The sequence below is a fragment of the Callionymus lyra genome, chromosome 10, assembly GCF_982586985.1.
Source record: "Callionymus lyra chromosome 10, fCalLyr1.hap1.1, whole genome shotgun sequence".
NCBI lineage: Eukaryota > Metazoa > Chordata > Actinopteri > Syngnathiformes > Callionymidae > Callionymus > Callionymus lyra.
The window spans coordinates 26,248,405-26,268,906 of record NC_141827.1 but is presented as its reverse complement, the minus strand read 5'-3'; the positions used below and the strand labels follow the sequence as shown (position 1 = coordinate 26,268,906).

Genomic DNA, 20,502 nt, shown 5'->3' with positions numbered 1-20,502 from the left:
AGCGTCTTTATCTAATTTTAATAAAGTCAATTTGGGGATTTTTCATTTGAATATAATGTGTCAGCTGACTCAAACATTCAGGAAACTCCTTGTCACCTTGAACCTGAGACCTTGAGTCCGCAGTGCTGCAGAGGTCCACCTGCAGCACCACCACAGCCAGGAGAGACTGGAAGCGACCGTAGGCGAGTCTTGACAGGTAACACAATAGTCAACGCTTGTTGCCAAATTGGCCGACCTTGGGAGAAAGTCAGAGATGCGCTTTGTTTAAAGTTTCGTCATGGTGAATGAAAACAAATGAAGCCTGAAATAAAAGGTGTCGTCTTCCTGATGGTTTCATAACATTGTGTTTGGACTTTTTTTTATCATTATTGTTTGAATGCTGCGATGTATTTTCTCCACAGAACCCATCCATCACTTTATTTTCTTACATACTGTATAAGACTCTACTCTTAAACTTTTTCATATTTCCTAAATATTTGCTATAGTTAAATAGATTTGAATAATAAAATAGGTTAGGCTCATAAATCAATTATTTATCTACGTTTTTCTTTTTTGAATAATCATTTTCCCTGGGGTTGTCGGTGAGACTTCAAACTTTTCATTCATGTAAAACGGCGAAAGAGAGAAGAGGCAGCAGCGGAACAGATGTGGACAGATGTGAGTATTGACAGGGTTTGAAACCAGAGAGGACAAACTCACATATTCCCAAAGGTGCGGGCAGATTGGATGCTTACTCTGCAGGAAAGTGGAAAGGGAGGACGACTCGGCCCCACTCTCCCTTCTTCCCTTCAGATTGGCTCCTGCTGCGCGAAAATCTCCAATCACGGAGCCCCTTTGTCTCCGTGGAAAGGGGGAGCATATGCAGGTGACCCCACACACACACACACACTTATAACACAGTGTTGCAGGAATGCCTTGACGTATTTGTCTGAAGGTGTGTGCGTGTGTTTGAGTGAATGTTTGTGTGTCCGCATGTGCCAGCAGCTCCTGTTTCCTTATGGGTGTAAAATTACCCGGCTTTAATACAGCTGGGGACACTCTTGATCGAGACTCTGGAGGAGAGAGGAGGTGAAGGGTAGAAGAGCAGGGGAGTCGGGAAAACTTCTGGTCAAACACTGGACTTGGTGAGTGCTCATGGCTGCTATTACAACTTTCAATCTGCTTCCTGTATTTGTTTTTTTGATTCCACTATTGCGTGTGAAATCATATTAGAAGTGAACATGAATTCCGCCATCATAGAAGACCTTGAAGACATTTTACTCACAGGAAAAAGATTAAGCCTCACTTTTCAGTTCTTGTCTCCTCTGTCCTTCCACAAGGGCTTCAGTGTTGTTGCTGACTTGTCGAATCGATAGTCTTCAACCTTGTCTTATCATACATCGCCCGACACGAGGAGGCTTGACTCTTGCCGTTATCTGTGACACGTCATGTGGAAACGGAGCTATGCAAGTATCCCCAAAGTACGCAAAGGAACCTCGGTGTCAAGTGGACACAGACGTCGCAGCTGGAAAGTGCGTGTCAGGATTTTGTTACCGTCTGAGCCACACCAATGTAACAGATAAACACCAGCGCGGCGTCAAGTTTACTCCTTTTTTCTTTTTTTTTTGGTTTTGAAGGAAAGTGCTGTTCATGCCGACTTATCTAAATGAAATCGGAGAGATATTCAAAGCGTTGAGTTATTGAGATCCTTGTCAGTTGATTGAAAAATGTGCTTGTGCAGGAAGTGAGATTGTTTCAGCGGAGAAACGGGAAAGTAAATATAAGGTACACTGAATAGAACCGAGATTCATAAGTACGACGAAGATGAAGAAATTATATCAGAGATCAAGATGTAGCCAGTACGATGGTTCTAATCCCGTCCTGATCTTGAACTTTGGCAGCAGTTAGAGTTGGAATAGACATTTTAAAGTGGCGCTAACATATTTCAATTCACTTTTTTTTTCAACTACATCCATAATGTCTTTGTAATACTCCATACTACAGTTTTCTAGGTTTTTCACATGTATTTCTAACTTATTAATATGTGGAATGTGTGGATAATTCTGTTCTCTCAAACTGGATTCTCCTCATACTCTGAATGATACAACACATTGACAATGTTATGGTATAAATACAACAAAAATTAGGTAAACACTATAGGCACAGTGTATAAATATAGGGGACAGAAGGTTTGTATCACAGCAATCAATCCTCGAGTTAAGGATTGATTGCCTTCTTAAAGTAGAAAAAAATAGTTAAAAACAAAACACATTTTGTGGCCAAAGTGAAGCTCAATGAACAACAAATAAAGAAATAGATGAGCCACCATTTGACATATATTTTCTTTATAAATCAAAAGTATTTTGGAATTTTGAATGAATTGAATTGTTGCTAGCAATGAGCTGATGGAAGTAGAGTGACAAATCAATCCTTGATCAGATTCAAGGAGATGAATGTCACATTAAGAAGTTCTTGAAATAGTACAATGTATCCAATTTGAAATAAAATCTAATGGCTCCTATTACACAATTGAACAGGTAACAATGGAATCAATTTACACGTCATGAATTCTAGAGACAAGACATAAAGAACCAGCTCACCTTATTAATGGTTTTTGTCTTGGTCATTACCCTAAGACTACTTTGTGCTCCAGTCTTTTGCAGAGAAACTTAGGAAATAGACGTAACCTTTCTTGAACCTCACTGACCTTACTCGTCAGTGATAACCCTGCATAACCCTGTCGTTTTAACGCTGAGCTGTCCAAACAAAAACGTTTTTGCAGCACATGATCAGCAATAACACAATCCATGGAAGCAATTTGATTGTTGCAAACGGTGGGTTTTCCTCCACATCAAAGGTACAATTTGCAGAGGGCAAAATAATAGTGGTGTATCAGGTTACAGGTTCTCTGCTGAGGCAAACAAAACCTGGCTCGAAACAAAACTGCACTTAAAGACAAATTCCCTTTTTTGTTTTCACAGATTGCACAAAATACTGGACTCAGGCGTGCTCCGCAGCTGCCTGGATGGTAACCAGAAGAAGGGAGGCTAGGCCAGGATCATTGCCGTGGCTTTGTCTCTGGCTCTTCCTCTTGATTCGGGGTGACGGACAAAGCTAACGATGGAGGTCCCGCTTGTAAACTTCGAAAACGTTGATGAGGTTGGGATCAATCTGGGGGACCCGAGTGACTCGGGGTACCCGACCTCACCCACTTCTGAGACAGCTGACAATAATTTTTTAATGCGCCAGTTGACGACACCTCATGGTTCACCGCAAAGAGGACGGCGCGGCCATCGCCACAGTCAAGAAAAGTCTTCCCCATCCACTCCACCTACTGTCACCACAAAAGCCAATTCGAGCAGCGCCAGTTTGATTTCAAATCTGAAGCTGCTCAGTAACAGCGAGTCTCCCAGCGGCAGCGCCTTTAGCAAGGCGTTAAGGGACTGTTACGATAACGAAGACTTGTTTGAAAGGCACTACAATGAAGAAAAAGATGAGAAAGTAGTTATCAATATATCTGGTCTGATGTTCGAGACCCAGCTTAGCACACTGAACAGGTTTCCAGAAACGCTTCTTGGAGATCCCATGAAAAGGATCAACTACTTTGACCCGATGAGAAACGAGTATTTTTTTGACCGAAACCGCCCATCATTTGATGGCATTCTGTACTACTACCAGTCGGGTGGTCGTATCCGCAGACCAGCCAATGTTCCCTTAGATGTTTTTGCACATGAAATTGTTTTCTTTGAGTTGGGCCATGAAGCAATGGAGCAATTCCGAGTAGATGAAGGCTTTATCAAGGAGCCAGAGGTCCTCCTGCCTAGCAACGAGCTCCAGCGACAATTCTGGCTCCTGTTTGAGTACCCGGAGAGTTCCAGTGCAGCCAAATCTGTGGCTCTGGTTTCTGTGTTTGTCATCGTTATTTCCATCTTCATCTTCTGTCTCGAAACTCTGCCTGAGTTCAGAGACGACAGCGACTTTGTGACAGGAGCTACTCAAATCATCAACGGTACTCAAGTCCCCGCTCCAAGACCCCCACCAAAAGACTTCATCGCTTATCTCACTGATCCATTCTTTGTGGTCGAAACTATTTGCATTATCTGGTTCTGCTTTGAGGCGGGTGTCCGGTTTGTGGTATGCCCCAGTAAAAGTGACTTCTTCAATAACATTATGAATATAATTGACATTGTGTCCATAATCCCATATTTTGTCACACTGGGGACAGAGCTGGCCACGACCCCCGATGATGACTTGAACTCCGGTCAGAACATGTCCCTGGCCATCCTGAGAATTATCCGTTTAGTGAGAGTTTTCAGAATTTTCAAGCTCTCCAGACATTCAAAAGGACTTCAGATCTTGGGACAGACCTTAAAGGCCAGCATGCGTGAGCTCGGGCTGCTCATCTTTTTCCTCTTCATAGGAGTCATCCTTTTCTCTAGTGCCATCTACTTTGCAGAAGTGGATGAACCCCAGACCCAGTTTGTCAGCATCCCCGATGGTTTCTGGTGGGCTGTGGTGACCATGACAACAGTGGGCTACGGCGACATGTGCCCCATCACCATGGGGGGTAAAATGGTCGGCACTCTCTGTGCCATTGCTGGTGTCCTGACCATAGCCTTGCCTGTCCCGGTCATTGTGTCCAATTTCAACTATTTCTACCACCGTGAGACGGAGCAGGAAGAGAAGCAAGTGATGGACGAGGCGGCCGAAGCCGCCCAGAAAACATCCTCAGCGAACAAGTATGGAAGCACGCCATCACTTAACAAAAGTAATGGCACATGGCAGAATGAGAAAAATGGTGTTCACTGAACTGCAACCCCTCCAGGATTTTGTTGTAATCACCCAAAATGTTATCAATTTTTTTAATTAAATTGACACATTTGGCTTTTTGATAACTTTTAGAAAGGCATTTGCTTATGACTATTTATAGACCAATTATGTTCATTTATGTTACTCTAAAGTCAAGAGTTACAGAAACTGTCTAAGAGATTTAGTGTGGTGGATTTGGACATCCAGTAAGGATGGTAATTTGAGCATTGACCTTGAGGTTTTTCCTGGGTTGTTACCATTCCTGCTTTATTACAAAGAAAGCTACAATTAAAAGTGACTGACAAGTGTCAAACGTGAAATCCTGGAGGGATTAGAAGGAGAAGATCTGCTGTATTCTACACATATATACAAAAGACCATTTACGACAGTATTACAGGGACTATGCAGTGACAAAGCCTTTCCTAAACCTTTAATTGGATTTAAATTCTGAAGAGATTACATCATAATTAAAGACCAGTCACAGATGTACAGTAGTAATAAAATGCAGGTCCTACAGCATAAATTAAGAATAACATTGTATACTCTGCATGACTTCATCCTTTGGTACATCCCTGCTGGGGGTTCACTCTCAGTTCATATTACAACATGATAGACGATACTCGTGGCATATTCAGCAAAATCTTGAATGTACTTGCTAAGACTCTGAAGGGCAGGAAGCCTGCCGTGAAGGACGTCAGCCCACAATGTCTCATCAGCAGATCTATATCTTTCGTTCTGCAGAATCTATCTGTGATATATTCTGGCATGTTCCAAAATACTGAAACTGTGTTTATCATCCATGTAAGATTGATGACATCTTAGTTGCATGCAGCAGTTTCTATCTCACGTCTCTCATGTAGTTAATATGGCTGATATATGCACTAATAATGAAGTGAAATGCAGAATGACCTTTTTAGAAACCATATCATTGCACTTAAGGTCCATTCACATTAAAGCAAAAGCACTTATACTTTAATCTAGATGTACTGTACATTAAAAAATAAATGTTCATCTATATCACTAAAATATCTGTATTTCTTCAGGGTAATGTTTTTTAACAAAATGCAAAAATAAATTCAAAATAGGTTATTGTATGTTAGCATAACCTAATTCAGTATTGTGTCTTTCTGTAAATCTTAATTTACAAAATATACCTCATGTTTTTGGGCAGCTAAATATAAGATTTCAAGAGCTCAATTAAGTAGTGACCTATTCAGAAAAGATTATGGATGCTAAAAAAAAAACACGTACAGGAATTAGATTTATGCGAGAAATGTTTAGCTTAGTGCTTTAATTCTTGTGGAAGGCCAGTCAGCTCTAGATTTTTTGCGGTTTGGGATTCAATCCAACAAAATGCTATTCTGTGGTAGAATTGCTTAATAGTGACTAGAATAAAAAAACAAGTATATAAGCTAAATGCAAGCTCAACACTGTAAATAATGAAAATGATTAAACAAAGAACTTAAAAATAATAAACAAATTTAAAACTGTGAACACACATGTTTACACAGAAATCTTGATTACAAAAAAAGGTACAAAATAGTAAAAATGAACTTTTTCCCAATGGTTGATTTATTTAGTTTGTACTTTGTTGATGAAGCGTACTATTAACAAAAAACTTCTCTACGTAAGGTTTCACTTCAAAGTTTTTTTTTTGACAATCCCAACCTTTAAAAAAAATTAGGTCAAAAAAGATTATAGCGGCATTCCACCTTCTGTTTGTCAAATAAATTATCTTAAATTGTACAAATGTTAACTACTTCTAGTCTACGAATCTGCTTCTGAGCCCCTATGTAGTCATAGCACAACCATATTAGATTAATGACAAGTTGAGCCACTTTAACTTTGTTTTTTAAAGTGTTTCAACAAAAATAAGCTCTTTTGATGTTTTGCACCACCAGCTCCTGGCAGGGAATTGTAGTAGGTTTATTGAAATTAATGTTCATCTTTCAAAACTATATATTTATAAAATTTAGGAATTGTCAGTCCAAATATATGTCCAATATTTCTAATTTCCTGTATGGGTCTAATGAAGATCAATCAGAGATATCTACAGTAATTTTTAAAAACAGCAATAACGTGACCTATATTTGTGTGTCTATTCGAAACTGTATATGCATGTCCCGTTTTTTTTTATCTTGAGAAGGTACTGTATATCGTTCCTGTTTATTAGACACGGCAGTGAATGTAGTTTCAGCAATGCCTACAAAATGCAATAATGATGTGTGTTTGAAATATTTTGACTCATTTTAAGAGCAATACTGAAGGACACAAGTAGCAATAAGATGGAAGCGTTAGTATGTAGCACTTTACTCTGCTATAATGTACTTATGATTCCATTAAAAACCCTGTATAAGTGTCAATACTGAACAGCAAACACCAGTCTGCAGACGAGTCTGAGACGATACGTGAAAGTTGTTTTTAGCACAAAAGGTTAGCGGGCATGCTGTCATTTTGAATGTTATTATGTATCCTGTAAGAGTGCCTTTCATTAAACATGTAATCTATGCAAACTCTTGTGGTGTTTTTTCACGAAAGATGGATAGCTCCTGAGAGACCAGTTGGGAAAGTTAATTAAATAATAAACAGTTCCATTGCTAATGTTAAATGCCATGTTTCTTCACACAGCTAACATATTCTTGCCAGTGATGCTAACAATTAGCAACAACAAAGTTCCTAGGTGGGCGAACCGTGAGCAACTGAAGTCAATTTACGCAGTAAACTGTCTTTTTGCTAAAAATGTTAACCGTGATAAAAGTGAGCCATGCTTGTGGCCAAAATATTTTACTAAACAAATGGCTCAGTTGCAAGTAATGCTAACCATTAGCATCTTAGTTCTTTTACAGATCAACCATGCTTAGTGATTGTAAGTGTTAGCAACCAAACACTTTTATACTACTAAAGTATTGCTAATTGCTAGTAGCCAAATTATTTTACTCACCAAACTGTCTAAATGCGAGTTATGTTTACCATCGGCAGCAAAATTATATTACATAACAATCTGTGTCATATCTAAGGATGCTAATCGTTAGCATTCAAATGCCTTTACTTAACAAATGGTCTAGTCGCTAGTGATGCTAACCATTAGCAACCAAGTTAATTCAAAACATACTTCTACATCTACAATTGAAATTGTATTTGCTGATACTGGCCTAAATTTCATGTAAAATAAATAAATATATTTGCATCAAATGTTGTTTTCTTACTTACATACTTACTTTTACTTATTTTTATTATTTATTTATTTATTATTATTTACTTTTATTTTTATTACAAAATAATTACATTTTAATTGAGTCTGGATGTTTTCTGAGTGTTGCTTTTTCTAAACATTAAAAATGTATTACATGTCGGGCCTTAATAATTACATTTAAAACTCTCTGATTGTCTTCAATGTCGAATATACAGTAAAGGGCACATCTTTCTGTAAGAGAAGCAGAAAGTGTGAAACAAAAGCAAAAGTTTCCAATTAAAAATGCAAAGCGAATGAATCTTTTATGAGATTATCTATCGAGTTGGAGATGTCGCCCGTTTTATTTGAGGATTCAATGCCAAAGTCAAAAACGTCTGCATGAGTTTGATCCAGGATTCGTTCTTAAGTTACACTGCAGGCCCTCGAGAGGCACTTGACGATCTATTCAGAGGCAGATGGATGTTTTAGTTACTGGTCAGCTCAGTCTTCTGCCCCGCTGATCAGTGACTGAACCGATAGCATTTTATTTCTAGACGCTCTTGCAAGGTCACCCTCAATGCCAGGCCGTCATCTATTATTCATCAGGTGCTCTTTGTGGGGATCGTGGTCCGGCTTTGATAAGAGTTTAGACCCAAAAGAATCCATTCAGACGGTGACACAGCTCACTGTGAAGGAGCAGGTTATAGATCTAAAAATAACTGCATTGAATGACTCGTCTGTTTTCCAGGGATGGACAATGAAGGAGTCTCACACGAGAGTTCAGTCCAGGCCGTCTCATATCGGGAGATTGGGTTTCTGTTCCGTCAGCAGGCAGGTCATAAGTCAATTTGGGACCTGCAAGGACACGAGCAGCACTTTACTTCAGATAGGAAAGACAACAGAAGGACATTTGAATACTATTGACAAGACGTTTTTGGGCTCTAAATTTAGGTTGTTGGTAAACAGGAGAACAATTCTCAAAATCATCTAGAGAAAGTACTTTTCAACCAGAGGTTTTATGGATGAATTGCACTTTGCACTTTGAGTCCATTGATCACTAGTTTTAAAAGTCTAAAAAAAAGTAATTCCAAGATATGACTTGTAGTTGGAGGAAATTTATTCTTGGGTTTTATGCTCAAGTGAGGGAACTTCTTACTTTTTTGTTGCAGGAACAACTTTCACATTGTAGAAGACGGTGAAATACAAACAAGCAGAAAAGGTCATTCATATGTACTGTATGTATATATAAAAATATAGACATGAACATTAATAAATATGTATATTTTAATATAATACCACACATTTACTATTACATTTGTTCATTATTTTACCTAAATGAAAATAGTCGAGAGAACCAATGACAGAGTGAGGTGATGCGCAGTGTGTTGGTCACAGGTAGGGAGGATTTCTGTCAGTGCTCTGGCGCCATCGGACACAGAAAACAAAAGAATGTACAGAGCAAGTTTCAAAATAAAATCATGAGACATGACAGTTTACTGGCAAAATTATTTTCCCTTAGTTTGTACGTTTTATTCGTCTAAAATGTATACATGATGTAATAGACTTGTAGTCAAGACCTCCTCAGCCGACACCAACACACAACTCAAACTGGAGATTGTCAATACAAAAACTATGTCATATCAAGAAAAGACAAAGACAAAAAACAAGCATAATGAGAGAAATACCTTTATAAGTTGGAGGACACAAGCACACGAGTACTAGTGTGTCATAAACTGTGTAATTGCAATTGAAGAAAAAGTCGGTTTAATTAAATTTACTATGACAAGTTTTTGCAACGTTAAATGAGTGTAAAATAATAATTAAAATTCTATATGAATTCATTTTATTACACTCAACTAAACTAATACAATTATTTGCAAGTACATTATTACATTAAATGAAGAGGATCTTTTTTCTTTTTGCATTGTACTGAAACTTCTTAAAAATACCTTTATTAAATTTGCACAAGAGTAGTGAGAGTACAAGGTAATGTTACTCAAAGAGGCACTGGCCATGTGGGGAAGACTAAAGAACAACAACAACACCTACCAGCTACAACCTCGATAAGAGTATCTGCGATGGGTAAAGAACAAAACATCTTGTCAGAAAAGTCAAAATCAAGCCGTGTATCTGCTTAAACGATATGTAAACTGTTACAGGTCAAACCTTTTCGAAAGACAATTCAAACTTTAAAAAGACCAATATTCTAAACGTGGTCATTTAACCCTTGAGCTTCACCCGACACTGGACGTTATGAGTCCATGATATATGCACTTCTGACTACTTAGAGTAATAGCTTCAGTATTTTATTACTTCTGTGATCCTAAAAGAGACAAGAGTTGGCTCCCCAAAACTGTTGAATTATTCAAATGACATTTGGTCTTCCTGAATAATTGAACCTGGATTGAAGAAGCGTTTGTCAAATGGAAAACTTCAACAAATATCAAATTAATAAAGCATTATTACTGTATTATTTAAGGCAGCACTTGTAACCAATGCTAATCGATGAGAGATTTGTGTATGTTAATATTCATGTTTGAGCTCATCCCATCAGGTGATGATGTGAGAAGATGATGGATCGATTGCCGGAGATCGTGGGAGGAAACACGAGTCTCCTATTTGCCCAGCTTAACACCCATGAAAAATGAAGAAGGTGACCTAAAGTGTCAGAAGATCTGTGGAAGGACAAGACAGCCTCAGATGCCTCCGGCAGGTCTGAGGGCAGTAGGTTGTGGCGATGACCTGGTGAAAAGTGCTGCCCACATGAAGTGAGAATGAAAATAAAGCCCTGATATTGGTCATTTCTAGCTCTAAAACTCTTGAACCAACTACTTTTTATTCAGTTTCAACTTTTCCTTTATTTTCCTTCCTGTTTTATGTGTTTGTTAAAATTATAATTTTTCTGACCTTTTTCTAAGAATTTAACATTTCATTTAATGCATGGCACTGCAAAAAAACAAAGAAACATTTATATTCATGTATTATTCGTGCTTTGTGCAAAATCTATTTACATTTTATTTACTAATTTAATTGAAAAAAAAAATGATAATTGATTTATAACAATAAGTCAAAACATGATGAGTACCGAATTAAGTTATTGTAACATTTCATGGCATAATCATACCCATATATTCTTATTATCAGGAATTGATTTTTAATCATTATTTACAACAAGTCATCATATTCATTTATTGGTTCCTTTGCTTTGACCGCCCCACACAATAGTCCCAGTACTAAATGTGGCCTCTTGCAACAGTGAATTGCCCACCACTGTTGTGGCTGCAAATTTAAGAAGGTATAAACACCATGTTTACTAGACATTATAGTAAAGAATGGACATCCCAGGTCATTGGATATGAATGATGTCTATTGCTGTAACCTTCAATAAAAGGTGCTAATGGAGAAATCAATAATATAGTTGTTGAAAAACACAACTTTTCCTTCTAGTTCAGATCTTTACCATCACAAGTATACAGTAATATGAACTTATTAATAAGCCTCTTAAACGTATCCCACACACCATGAGAACACAGAACGTCCAACCTTGCGTCTAATCCAACCCGAATTGAACTTGTCAATGACAAATACTGAGCATTGAACACGCTTTAAAAGATGGCCCTCTTGTGGATAAATTATAAAACTGTAACGCGAGAAAAAATATGTTGTCTGCACTTCTCCCCCTAAACGTCAGAGGTCGCTGTGTTTTAAATAACACCCTACGTCACAGAAACTTGACGTCCCCTTCTTCGTCGGTTGCCTAGTTACTGAAAAACGGTTGCAGCTTTTCCCCCAAATCTCTTCGAGGTGACTTTAACTGATACTTCGCTCTCCACCCATGAGTTTTCCTCTCGTCTAGATTCCAAACGGAACATGTTTGTCAGATACAAAGACGCCACTTCCGCGTCTCAGCTCGCGTCGTGACCAACAAGAGAGAATATGATGAACAATTATGTTTTCGTCACAGTCGTGGGTAAAGGCAGCTACGGGGAGGTGCACTTGGTGAGGCACAGAGTTGATGGAAGAAAGGTGAGTTTTCATTACAAAATAAACTAGTATTGTAACGTATTTATTAAACCCGCTGATTGAAACTAGTTGCTAGCTTAGCTAACTTGGCCAGGTGGATTGTTGACGTTCAGCGCCACATGAATGAGTTCTCAGAGCAGCTGCACAATACTTCCAATGTTCAGGTTTGACTCCCTCGATTGTCGATTGTGTGTCACAGTTCCGTCACAGTACTGTCCTTTGTAGCTGGAATTTCAGCCATTCAAAGCTTACTGTACGGATTTAGGTATGAAAATTGAAACGTGACAAGAAGTGTACGGTTTACAGAAAGTATTACAACCAACTCTGCGTCTGTTGCTACTATATATTAGCAATAGATGCTCAGGTTCATGTCCTTTTTTTGTAGTGGTTGGATCAGAGATGTGCAATTGTATTTCCTCAGGGGCCACATTATATAGTGTGACTCTGTTGTGAGGGGCCATTAAGCCATAAGAAAGGAGTGAGCAAAAATATATATGTGTGTGCATGTGCGTGTCAAGTGTAATTATCTCATGTCTATAAAATAATCCAAATATATCCTAATGTTTAAATGTATTTTGTCTGAAATCTTGGCAAACAAGAGGTTACGAGAGTCCATTATGGTGTAGAAATGGATGTTGCTCCTCCTGCAGCCAGCTGTGATCACGCACACAGACTCTCTTCGAGGTGGAGACCTCTTGGATTGACGATGCGCAGTGACAAACCTCAGTGCTTTGAGTACAGGGAAAAAAAGTTCTTAATATTAACTCAAAGGCCAATAATAATTGTATAACGACATAGAAAAAAGAGGACTATAATGATCAAATAACTTTATCAAGTAATATTTAGAATTTAACTAGTAATTGTTAATACAAATTAAAATTGATATCCGTTAGAAACATTTTTTCGTTTTCACCAGTTATAGTCTGACTCTTAAATGCAGTAACATCGTCTTGGGAAAGTAGTACTTATCTCAGTTCAAAAGTTTTCTAAAGCTGTTTAAGAACAGTAGTGACCGAAAATATGTTAATCAATCTTTAATTTACTCAAAATGATTCAGGTTATGAAATTTAAAGGCCTTTTCCAACATTATAATTCCTTATTTTTTAAAACAAAACTAGAAGAGCCTGAAGACAACGTACCTCTCCAAATTAGCTAATTTTGCATTACTTGAGAATATATTAACTAAATAAGTAAGTAATATTTATAGAGCGCTTTTCCAGACAAGGGTCACAAAGCGCTTAAACAATCAAAACAATACTCAATAAAATGTATACTAAAAAGTTCAAGATAACACAGAGATAACATAGGAAATCCAGAAAATCAAGGAAAAGCCTGCACAAATAAAGATGTCACTCTCTGCTTTAGAATCATTGGCTCTGATTCAATAAAACCTGGTATTATTTTCAAACTGGTCACAACTAGTGGCCTTTAAAATGTATTATGATACAGTTGATGCTGTATCATGATACCTCATCAACTCATCACTAGTGATCTGTGACCAACATCTTAACCACGTTAGCACCCGGTTTTCAAAGCTGTAACAATGTGGTTTTTATTATCATGGATGATAATGTGAATGATACCGTGTTGTCTGTGTTTCCAGTATGTCATAAAGAAGTTGAACCTGACGACCTCTTCTAAGCGGGAAAGGTATTCAGCGGAGCAGGAGGCGCAGCTTCTCTCAAAACTGCGCCATCCCAACATAGTGACATACAAGGAGTCCTGGGAAGGAGATGATTTCCAGCTGTACATCGTGATGGGCTTCTGTGAGGGTGGTGACCTCTATCATAAGCTCAAGCAGCAGAAGGGAGAGCTTCTACCTGAAAGACAGGTGGCGGAGTGGTTTGTCCAGATTGCCATGGCTCTCCAGGTGAGCTCAGTTGCTGTGGATGATAATGAGCAGTAGTTGTCGTAATCTTGAGGCTAAATGGTCGAATGTTTTGGATCGGTCTTTCAGTACCTGCACGAGATGAACATTCTCCATCGGGACTTGAAAACGCAGAACATCTTCCTGACCAAAATCAACAACATCAAAGTTGGGGACTTGGGCATTGCCCGAGTGCTGGAGAATCAAAATGACATGGCCAGCACTCTTATCGGTACTCCTTACTACATGAGCCCGGAACTCTTCTCTAACAAACCCTACAACCACAAGGTACATGCAGAATTTATTCTGTGTTTTGTCGTTTACTGACTTATATGTTGTTTTTTCATAGTCTGATGTTTGGGCCCTTGGATGCTGTGTGTATGAAATATGCACACTTAAACATGCCTTTAACGCCAAAGACATGACGTCACTCGTCTACCGTATTGTGCAAGGAAAAGTAAGTTCTCTATTTACATCTTTTATATTGTATACTGTGGCTAATTTACCTCCTTAATACACTCAAACCTGGGGTTGTTAGGGGTGTGTATTGGCAATAATGTACAGGGGCAACAATTTGAGTTATTGTGATACCGTAGTAACAAGGAATGTATTTGAATTATAACCCGAGTACTCGACTCAGAATTTACAGCCCAAATGACTCTTGACAAAGTCGTTACTTTGCTTGAAGCTTGACTCACTGGTGACAGTTGCTGAGAGGAGATCATTGAACAAACTACTGGCCATCATGGATGATGACAGTCATCCTCTGAACACTGTCATCAGTGAGCAGAGAAGCAGAATGAGTGCACGAATGCTCCTACCCAAGTGCAAAACAAATAGACTCAAGGACTCATTCATTCATCGGGCTATTAAATTGTACAATTCTGAGTTCGGGGGCAGGAGTGGAGTGAAAGTATCTGGATGTTCTGTTCTATGTTAATCTTTGTATCCTTTGTCTTTGTTGTTTTTCTTTGATCTATGTTCTTTATCTTTAAACAAATTTCAATTTCCCGAAAGAGACCTGAGGGATCAATAAAGTTTTACCTTACCTTACCTTACCTTACTGCTTTCATTTGTTTTTTGAAACCAAAATATGTCCAAACATCAGCTTTAAAAGATGCTGGACCTTATTGTATCCTCTTGTGCACAGTCATCGCCAGGATCTTGCAAGATTTCAATTTTCCTTTAGCTGCAGAGGACATATTGACATATCCAGTGGCTAGAGGTTTATTTGCAACAGCAAAATAACTTGTGAATATGTCCATGTTAATTGTACATTTTTATAAATCCAATTATTTTATTTTAAACACACTATAATAAGAATAGAATATTATTTCAAAGCAAAAAAAAAATCTGTGCTGTTCAATATCGGTATAGTATGACATTTACATTTTACATTGTTTGTCCTTGAAAAATATGTGGAAAAGTATATTTATAAAGTTTGTTATTTAATAGTCAACCTTTAGTGATTCCCAAAGACACATAAGCCATAAAGGCATCTATTAGGAAAAGAGTGTTAAAATGTGATTTTCAAGCAGGAATGACTCGGCTTTATGTTAATCAAACATTAATTTATAAGATGAATATTGCATGTTTTTTGGGGGTAAATGAGAAATTCCTTATGTATGGAAACATTTCTGTCAGTAAAACATAACTTACTGCCAAATATAAACAAAGTTAATTTGTTGAATTATTATTCCAATCATTATTGTTCTTCTCTTAATCCCCTTATGATGGATCCTTTTATAAAACAAACATTTCAATTGGGGACAACAGGTACCAACATTATTTTATATCTTTGTGGTTATTTTTTTTGTTAATGATGTTAAGATAATTAATGTATCTGAATGATTTCATGAAGTGTGATTATATTGCCTATTTCTTCCTTCCTTCCTCTCAAGCTGCCACAGATGCCCAGCAGATACGACCCTCAGCTGGGAGAGCTGATCAAGAGCATGCTCTGTAAAAGACCAGAAGACCGACCTGATGTCAAACTCATCCTTCGACAGCCTTACATCAAACGACAAATTGCTTTGTTCCTGGAGAGAACCAAGTATGTTGTCTTTACAGCTATTTCTTGTCCTTATGCTTCCTGTCGCATGTTTTGTCATGGTTAACCTCATCTCTCCTTAGAAAAACAGCCAAGTCAAAAATGAAAGCTGTGAGTGCCAGCAGTGATCCAAGGTCTGACAGTGTGTCGCCCTTATTGCAAATCAAACCATCACAAGTCAGGCGGTCGCCCCAACAGGCTCCTCCTGTGAAGGTGATACAGGTGAGATGATTGAGATGATCTGTTACTGTTGAGAGATGTGGCTCACAGACGTAGAACATGTGATCACATGTTGTTGGTTTTCTGGATCTACGGTAGTCTCTATAGTGTTCTTATAGTCTATGTTGTGATGGTGATAACATTTGAGCATTGATGCATCTAATGTCCTTCTCTGGGATCATTCATGAACACAGTTATAAAAATGTAGAATATATAATGTAAAAACATTTTTAACACGTGTCGTTGGTCTGATGAAAATAACATCAAAGTGGAGAAACTAATTGTTAAACTCAAACTCTTTTACGTGTCCTGTGTAGGGGTGTAAGAAAATATCGACCCCCCCCACCCTCCAGAGACCACACAAGAGATGCCACAAACACATTTTTTATTAGCCTTTGGGACACTTTGACCATGAGATTACCCAATGGTTACATATTGAGATGTATTTTTTCATCGACATGGTATTGATATTCAACAGCACTCGATTTATAAAATAAAAATAAACTCATATTTTATCGTTATCATAATTTTTCCATGGTTTATATTTAAACAATGTGTATATAAAATAACTATTATTTGCATTTACAATTAACATGCAAATATTCATGTTTTTCTTTTTCATTTTTATGTTGCAATTAAACTTCGGACGCTAGTCATTGATCTTCTGCAGCTAAAGGAACAATGAAATCCCAGCGATGACTGAGGACGAGAGGATACAGTCCAGCAGTTTTTAAAGCTGATGTTTTGACATATTTTGGTTTCAAAACAAATGAAAGCAGTGGCGACTTCGTCGAGAGTCATGTGGTCTGTAAACACATAGTCAAGTACAACAGTACAAATATATCCTTGTTACTACAGTTTCACAATATCTCGTATTGCCAGATTCTTGCCAATACACAGCCTGAGTGCTCTAATGAAAGATTTTAAAATGTTACTAAAAGGCACTTTAAGATTACAAAGTTTTTTTTTTTTTACTTATTTATTATGATTCTTTGTGTGTTCTGTTTTAATACTGTGTGCTTTGTTTACTCTTACAGAAGGATGATAAAACACAAATCGTGCGAAACGGTATAACAAAGAGCAGTCGAGAGAATACTCCCCCTCCACACAAGCCCTGTTCGCCTGTCGCTAACCATAGCAGCCTCTCCACCCTGGCAACCATCAGCAACATTGACATAGATGTGCCGCAGCAACAGGATGTAGAGCCGACGAGCACGAAGATGCAGGTCATTCCTTCCGCCGTGTCACACAGCCCGGTCAGTTCGAGTCATGTGACTCCGAATGTGCAAAAGGAAAGGGGGAGATTTGACGCACCTGTAAAAGCCCCTCTGAGGCCAGGCTCAGGTCCTGGCAGGGGAGAAGACGAGGCTAGAAAATCATCTGATGGCTTAATAGACCTTCACCCAGAGCCAACATCAAGACCTCGGCAGACCGTTTCTCTGGGTGTCGTTGACGATAAATCGCCACCAGACTCTGATGATGAAGTCGACACCATTGAGTTACTCAAAGAGGTGGAAATGAACAACGTGAAGTCAAAAGTGTTGTGTTCTGACCTCGAGGTTAAATCACAAAAATCCAGTGTGGAGGACACGAAAGCGATCTTTGACATGGTATCTGAAAATCCTTGTGACACTCAGAACCTTCTCCTTGTCGCCCCAAAACAACTCAATACCTCAGACAAGCAGGTAGATGCGCCTTCTATAAATAAATATAGATTTCCACATGAAGAGATAATGTTCATTCACCTTTTAGGAAAACCTCGAGTCGACAGAAAACCTGCTGAAGACGTTGACCTCCACTCTGGTAAAACAACTACTCATGTACCGTCCTTAGATACTCAGGTTCAATACTCGTATAATTAACCTTTTATTGACAAATGTTAATGAAGGAACCAGATCGAGATGAACCTGCCATTCAAATCTGTCCGTCAGCTGTGATGTCAGGCCCTTCCCTTCCCAACCAGCTCGGTCAGAAGGACACAAGAAGGAAACATAAGCATGAGGTGATGCAGAAGAATAAGCTGTTTGAGAGAATTGTGTAAAGCATGGAAATGCAAGAATTTCCCAGTTAAGGTCAAAACTGTGCGTCTTAATGTAGGAGGTGATTTCCCGACTGTTGCCTCCATGCCCTGTCGTGAGCGAACCTGTGGAGGCGAAGAAACGAGGCAGCAGAGCTCCTGCAAAGAAGGCTAGTAGTACTGAGAAGTGTTACAATGCCCCTCCGGTGAGTCTCTTCTTTTGTCAGTCAGTCTTTGTTGAACCTTCAGCTTATTTTGTTCTTCATGTTTAATCATCAGGAGCGCCCCCTGTCTGCGCGAGAGAGAAGGCGACTGAGACAGTCTCAAGAGAGCCCCCAGTTTGGTAAAACTCTAGCAATTCACTTTAAATCGGATTGGGCTTAAATGACCCACATGTGTCTGTTTGCAGACTGGAACGGAATCAGACCAGCGCCCTGCGTCACCACACAAACCCGGGCTGAGCATCACAAGGTCCCAGTGTACAGAGCGGACTCTCTGACGGCCAGCAGGGTTCGTCCTGTTTCAACTCTGCAACAATATACCATTCAAAACTCGCCGTGCAAGTAGAAGCTGTTCTTCTTCTGCACTGACTGTTTCACTTGTGCAGAGCCGGATAGTGAAGAGGTCAGATGATGAGGATGAGGATGAGGAAGGTAGCTCATCCACAAGTTCTACCGATCGCTCTGAGGGAGACGAAAAAGAGAGGTAGAAGATGAAATATGAATGGGGGAGGGGTTTTATCATTTCTAAATAGGAGTATATGTTGGCACGAATCTGGTTATACGATACATATCATGATACAGGGGCAACAATACCATATATTGCGACACTGTAGGAACAAGGATGTATTAGTAGTATTTTCAAGTACTTGACTCTGATGTTGCAGAATATACAGACCACAACTGCTTTAATTTGTTTTGAAAGCAAAATATGTTGAAAGATCAGCTTTCAAAGCTGCTGAAATTGACTGTATCCTCTTGTTCCTTAGCAGGAAATGAGGATTACTGCCATCTAGCCCCCGGAAGTTTAATTGCAACATAAAAATGAACCAATTGCATTTTAATTGTAAATTAAACGATACATCTTTTTAGTCATTGTATACATGCATCATTGCACAATACATAAAAGTACTACCTCCATAATATAATGATTTGAAAGCCAGAAAAAAGGGAAAACATTTTTTGAGGGTAATAAAGTATTATATACGTTATCCTCCATTATATTGTCATAATGCGACATAAACTGTGATTCTGCAGAAATGCATCAACTGAGATGCAGGATTTAGTCCAAATGATGACTCAAACCTTGAGCATGAACGGCGGGGATGACGGGAACAAAGGCGGATTCGTCTCAACGGCACTTCCAGAATTTAAGCTGAACAGGAAGTACCAGGACACGCTGGCACTACACGGCAAAGCCCGCGCACAGACGGGCGACTTGTCTCTCGGTGAAATGCCAAAAGGTCAGATTTGTTTGTAAATCTCTACTCTCAGTCAGACGCTTTGAGGCGACTCATCACAATACTCAACAAAATCATCTTCCGAAAGGCTTCCCATCAAAGATAAGGCGGGCCATGGAAAAACTGAGGAAAGATGTGGTGATGGGTCTTGGGGTCAAGCTGCTCGACACAGTCCTAGAAATCATGGAGGAGGAGGAGGATGACGGCAGACGAGAAGTATGATTTACGTAACAATCTAAACCGAAATGTAAACACATAGCATAGCATCTACAAACTTTTTAGTATTTTAAGCAAAATGAAAAAAATTAATCTTTACAAGCTTCTGTCTTAACTAATGTAATTCCTTCCTCGCTCCAGCTGCGTCTCCGCGACCACATGGGTGATGATAAATACCAAGCTTATGCAGTGATGGTGAGCCAACTGAAGTTTTTTGAAGAAATGTCCTTCAGTGCAGACAATCACTCCTCAAAAGTTCAAAGGATCAAGTCAGGATTTCCACTAAGCTGAAGATATGTTTTTTGTCTCTTTTTCCATGGTGTCAGTAAGATCCTTATATTTGAAATTAACAAAATGACTTTCAGGCAATCTTGTAAATAACTGTACATTTATTTTATACTGTTCCAATTTTGTACTTCTAGTCTTTTTTAAATATTTTCATGCAATGTCTATCTGTACATTTTAATAATCTTTTTCATACTGTATTAGAAGAAGAGTCAGGAGAGTTTGTCATACAATACCTATTCATGATTATTTATTTTAATGGCACAATAACCAATTAAGAGTAGACATTTTGTGGTTTTGTTTTGACTGGATTACCAGATTCTGAAACGCTGTTACCATCTGAAATGAACTGTAAAAATAAAGCTGACTTACATCACAGAACGGTTGTTGTTTTTTTAGTATGGAA

The 20,502-nt window shown here is 38.6% G+C and overlaps 2 protein-coding genes across 3 annotated transcripts; both read left to right on the top strand.

The window, feature by feature from the left end:
• Positions 1 to 923: 923 nt before the first annotated feature.
• LOC148071256 (potassium voltage-gated channel subfamily A member 10-like) lies at positions 924 to 7,234 on the top strand. Its single transcript, XM_087801069.1, has 2 exons — positions 924 to 1,124; positions 2,961 to 7,234. Exon 2 carries the CDS (start codon positions 3,100 to 3,102, stop codon positions 4,786 to 4,788), a length of 1,689 nt encoding a protein of 562 aa, XP_087657195.1. The 5' UTR covers positions 924 to 1,124; positions 2,961 to 3,099; the 3' UTR covers positions 4,789 to 7,234.
• Positions 7,235 to 11,731: 4,497 nt separating this feature from the next.
• nek4 (NIMA-related kinase 4) lies at positions 11,732 to 20,477 on the top strand. 2 transcript variants are annotated; one of them, XM_087801229.1, is made up of 16 exons: positions 11,732 to 11,986; positions 13,587 to 13,853; positions 13,941 to 14,138; positions 14,200 to 14,307; positions 15,752 to 15,903; positions 15,984 to 16,122; positions 17,157 to 17,804; positions 17,872 to 17,922; positions 18,008 to 18,121; positions 18,217 to 18,342; positions 18,416 to 18,479; positions 18,546 to 18,646; positions 18,744 to 18,841; positions 19,393 to 19,598; positions 19,684 to 19,811; positions 19,953 to 20,477. In XM_087801229.1, the coding sequence occupies exons 1-16, from the start codon at positions 11,897 to 11,899 to the stop codon at positions 20,100 to 20,102; spliced, it is 2,640 nt and encodes an 879-aa protein (XP_087657355.1). In that variant the 5' UTR covers positions 11,732 to 11,896; the 3' UTR covers positions 20,103 to 20,477. The 2 variants fall into 2 exon arrangements, with proteins under 2 accessions (XP_087657355.1, XP_087657354.1); XM_087801228.1 differs by having other exon boundaries at positions 19,393 to 19,607.
• Positions 20,478 to 20,502: the final 25 nt, after the last annotated feature.